The following is a 4000-nucleotide window of genomic DNA, read 5'->3' on the forward strand; positions in this document are numbered from 1 at the left end:
ATTAAAAACAAAGACTTTGAAATTTCTCAAACCTCAACAAATAACTTTGAGTATTGAGATGGCCACTCCTCTGATTCCTTTACAACAGACCTTATATATAAACAATGTCAATCATCATCTATTATTCATATAAGCTACACTTTTTGCAATGCTCCCATCTAGAACTATATATACGTCAAAATTTTACCATTTATATTTAGTGACTGCAAAACCTTTGATATAGATAGCGCAGCCACTCCTGAAAAAGATTCATCAATCAAAATCATATAGTTGTTTTTAAGAAACAATAAAGCATAAAACTGTCACTCTTTAATTTCTTCCATAAAATTCAAAAAGGTCGAGACTTGAACGATCAACAGTACTGCATCTTGGTGAATGTTGACTTCCATGTTATTCTGATCTATCAAAGCCCTAAATGGAAGAGAGGATACATCGTAAAACCCTAAATGTTTTTAATACCGATCTTAGAAAGGAGGAAAAGGTGAAGAATATATATAACTCGAGCCTTAGGTTTTACCCCTTCCTATGAGGAGAGACGATGGTGTTTCTGAGGATTGAGTTTTGGAAATCTGATGGCAAGGTTTCATCGATCACTATGTTGACAGTTGTCCTCTATTGCTTCACTCCCGCATCAACCTCTTGAAGCACTGGTGCATGATTTCTGGTCTACGAAATTAGGTTTTTGTTACACTAAGAAATTTTATATATTTTGGATAGAAAATACATTAGCTGAATTATATCATGAATAACATTTATGATATACGTAAGTCTAGTAGGACCAATTTAAACTTAAGCAACGACTTTTCTAAATAGATAAAAATAAGACTCTAATTTAATAGAGTAGATGTTCATTATGTAAAAGGATTATAAATCAAATAATAACAACGAGATGCTTGGAATGGTTTGGTGGTACAGCAGTAGAATTGTTGCGGTTAGTGTGGTCTTATACATTGTTGCGGTTAGTGTAGTTTTGTTTTCTATGTAAATGGAAAACCAATAACGCCTCAATCATACAGACTCTTGATACCAAATGAAGGTTGCATGATAACAATTAAAAGCCAAATATCAATAAAAATATCATCTGATACAATCGTTATATTAAGTTATTAACAATGCAAAGGTTCTTTCTTCCCAGTTTTTGAAAGAAATTATGGAAAAATAAGGAATAAAGAGGCATATATCAATTCGATCACTCAGGGCTACAAAACAAGCGACTAAAACGCAAAGGTTTCTTGAAACACAGACGTAATGTAAAACCCAGAGAGTTTATCACACACATAAACGAAATCAAAGGGAAATGAAACAAACAAATGGAGAAAGCAAATATAATTTTTTTATAAAACCCAGCTTGGAGCCTTTCTCCCTGAGACAGCTTAGAAGCATTTTCTGTGAACAATTCCTGGACCTGCTTCATCATACTCAGCCTTGGAGATCCACATCTGATGACACCAAAGATTTAAACAATCAGCTCCTTTACTTATATTTGCAGAGAAAGAAAGAAAAAATCATGTGAATATATACCTGCTGGAATGTGCTGAGGGAAGCAAGAATGGAACCACCGATCCAGACACTGTACTTCCTCTCGGGAGGTGCAACGACCTTAATCTTCATGCTGCTTGGTGCAAGTGCTGTGATCTCTTTGCTCATACGGTCTGCAATCCCCGAGAACATAGTTGTTCCACCACTGAGCACAATGTTACCATACAAGTCCTTCCTGATATCCACGTCACACTTCATGATCGAGTTATATGTTGTCTCGTGGATTCCAGCAGCTTCCATTCCCACGAACGATGGCTGGAACAAGACCTCCGGACACCTGAATCTCTCAGCACCGATGGTGATCACTTGTCCGTCGGGTAATTCGTAGTTCTTCTCGATGGAGGAGCTGGTTTTGGAGGTCTCCATCTCCTGCTCGTAGTCGACAGCGACGAAGGAGAGCTTCTCCTTGATGTCTCTTACAATTTCCCGCTCGGCTGTTGTGGTGAACATGTAACCTCTCTCGGTAAGGATCTTCATGAGATAGTCAGTAAGGTCACGACCAGCAAGGTCGAGACGGAGGATGGCGTGTGGTAGAGAGAACCCCTCGTAGATTGGCACAGTGTGAGACACACCATCACCAGAATCCAACACGATACCTGGTCAAAGGAGAAAGAATTAGCGCTCAGTTTCAAGATCATCAATGACTACAAAGAGAGACTTAAAAATGTACTAACCGGTAGTACGACCACTGGCGTAAAGGGAGAGAACAGCTTGGATGGCGACATACATAGCTGGAGAGTTGAAGGTTTCGAACATGATCTGGGTCATCTTCTCTCTGTTGGCCTTTGGGTTAAGAGGAGCCTCGGTAAGAAGAACCGGGTGCTCCTCAGGAGCAATACGGAGCTCGTTGTAGAAAGTGTGATGCCAGATCTTCTCCATGTCATCCCAGTTGCTCACAACACCATGCTCAATAGGGTATTTCAAGGTGAGAATACCTCTCTTGGACTGCGCTTCGTCACCAACGTAGGCGTCCTTCTGGTTCATCCCAACCATGACACCGTGATGTCTTGGCCTACCAACAACACTAGGGAAAACAGCCCTGGGAGCATCATCACCGGCGAAACCAGCCTGTACACAAGTGTAGCATCAAGCACAAGAAACATCCACAGATCTGATGAAAAGAGTAAAGAGAAGACAAGTACTAACCTTGACCATTCCCGTACCATTGTCACAGACGATTGGTTGAATGTCATCAGCCTCAGCCATTTTTTTATAAGCTGCAAACACATTAGAAAAAGAAGCCTGACTGAATCAAGAACTAATCATAAATAGCTTCCAATTCAACATATGACACTACAATCAAATCCTAAACCGATAATCTTGCAACTTCAACACATCCATAAACAGAGCATAACTTCCCTCAATCGCTACTCAAACTATAACTAACCGTAACAGTTGAGATTTCAATCTAGCCTTAACAGTTCAGATATTCTACATATGAAAACCAGATGATCTGAATCTGGATCTATCACTATTGAGATCAAGATCAAAGTCAAACACAGATACTGGTGGCTCGATCGAGCTAAAACATGATCGGTCAACTCAACTGAAGTCGATTTCTAGGAATGTTCATGGATCCAAATTCAAGTTCGAGATCGGTCAACTGAAATCGATTTCATAGGAATGTCAAAGGACTATAGAGAGTTCATAGATCCAAATTCAAGTTCAAGATCTCTACCAAATTCCGGAAACAAACATCTAGATCCAACAGATAAAGTAGATCCAGAAAGTATACCTTGGAAAAGAAAGATCGAAGAAGAAACGAGGAACCAAGACGATTCCGATTTAAACTTCCTTCTCTCTCTCTCTCTCTCTCTCTCTCTCTCTCTCTCTCTCCTCGCCGGAGATAATAAAACGGCCAACGATAACGAAGGAGGAGAAGTAATGTTGAATTTATAAGGCGGGTTTTATCTGTTCAACTTTCTTTTCGGCCATTCAAACAAAAAAAAAAAAGACGAATCATTTCGGCTACAGGTAAAGATAACTTGACCTGGCTGTCAGACAGCCTTTTCCCTCGTGTTAACTCCTTTTTAAATTCACGTATATTTATTTTCAATTTTCAATTTTAGTTATATTAAATGTTTTTTTTGGGCAAGTTATACTAAATGTTATACTTGTGTTAAATATTTATTGTAATGTGTTTTAAATTCGACCCGGATTCGAAGCCGAACCGGTAAATCTAGTGACCTATATGTAATCCGGTTTGGGTTTAAAAAAATTATTATATAAAAACCCGATAAAATTTGTAAAATTTGTAAAAATCGTTAAAATATGGAATCTGACTACCCGATCAACCATTGCTTGACCCAGTAGATAACTCATAATTATTTTTTTCTTTAGATTTTTTATTAAAATATGTTTTATATTTTAAGTAAGAAGTTTTTTTTTTATTATCTAGACTTTGATTTCCAAAACCGCACGGATATTTATTTATTTATTTAGTTTTTTTGTTTATACTAAA

At 37.9% G+C, this 4000-nt stretch overlaps 1 protein-coding gene across 1 annotated transcript; it reads right to left on the reverse strand.

The window, feature by feature from the left end:
* Positions 1–1045: 1045 nt before the first annotated feature.
* Positions 1046–3516, reverse strand: LOC106446837 (actin-2). Its single transcript, XM_013888645.3, has 5 exons — positions 3275–3516; positions 2686–2756; positions 2214–2607; positions 1522–2135; positions 1046–1439 (listed from the first exon to the last, which is right to left on the reverse strand). Exons 2-5 carry the CDS (start codon positions 2743–2745, stop codon positions 1374–1376), a joined length of 1134 nt encoding a protein of 377 aa, XP_013744099.1. The 5' UTR covers positions 2746–2756; positions 3275–3516; the 3' UTR covers positions 1046–1373.
* Positions 3517–4000: the final 484 nt, after the last annotated feature.

Source organism: Brassica napus, chromosome C5 (genome assembly GCF_020379485.1).
Source record: "Brassica napus cultivar Da-Ae chromosome C5, Da-Ae, whole genome shotgun sequence".
Classification (NCBI taxonomy): Eukaryota; Viridiplantae; Streptophyta; class Magnoliopsida; order Brassicales; family Brassicaceae; genus Brassica; species Brassica napus.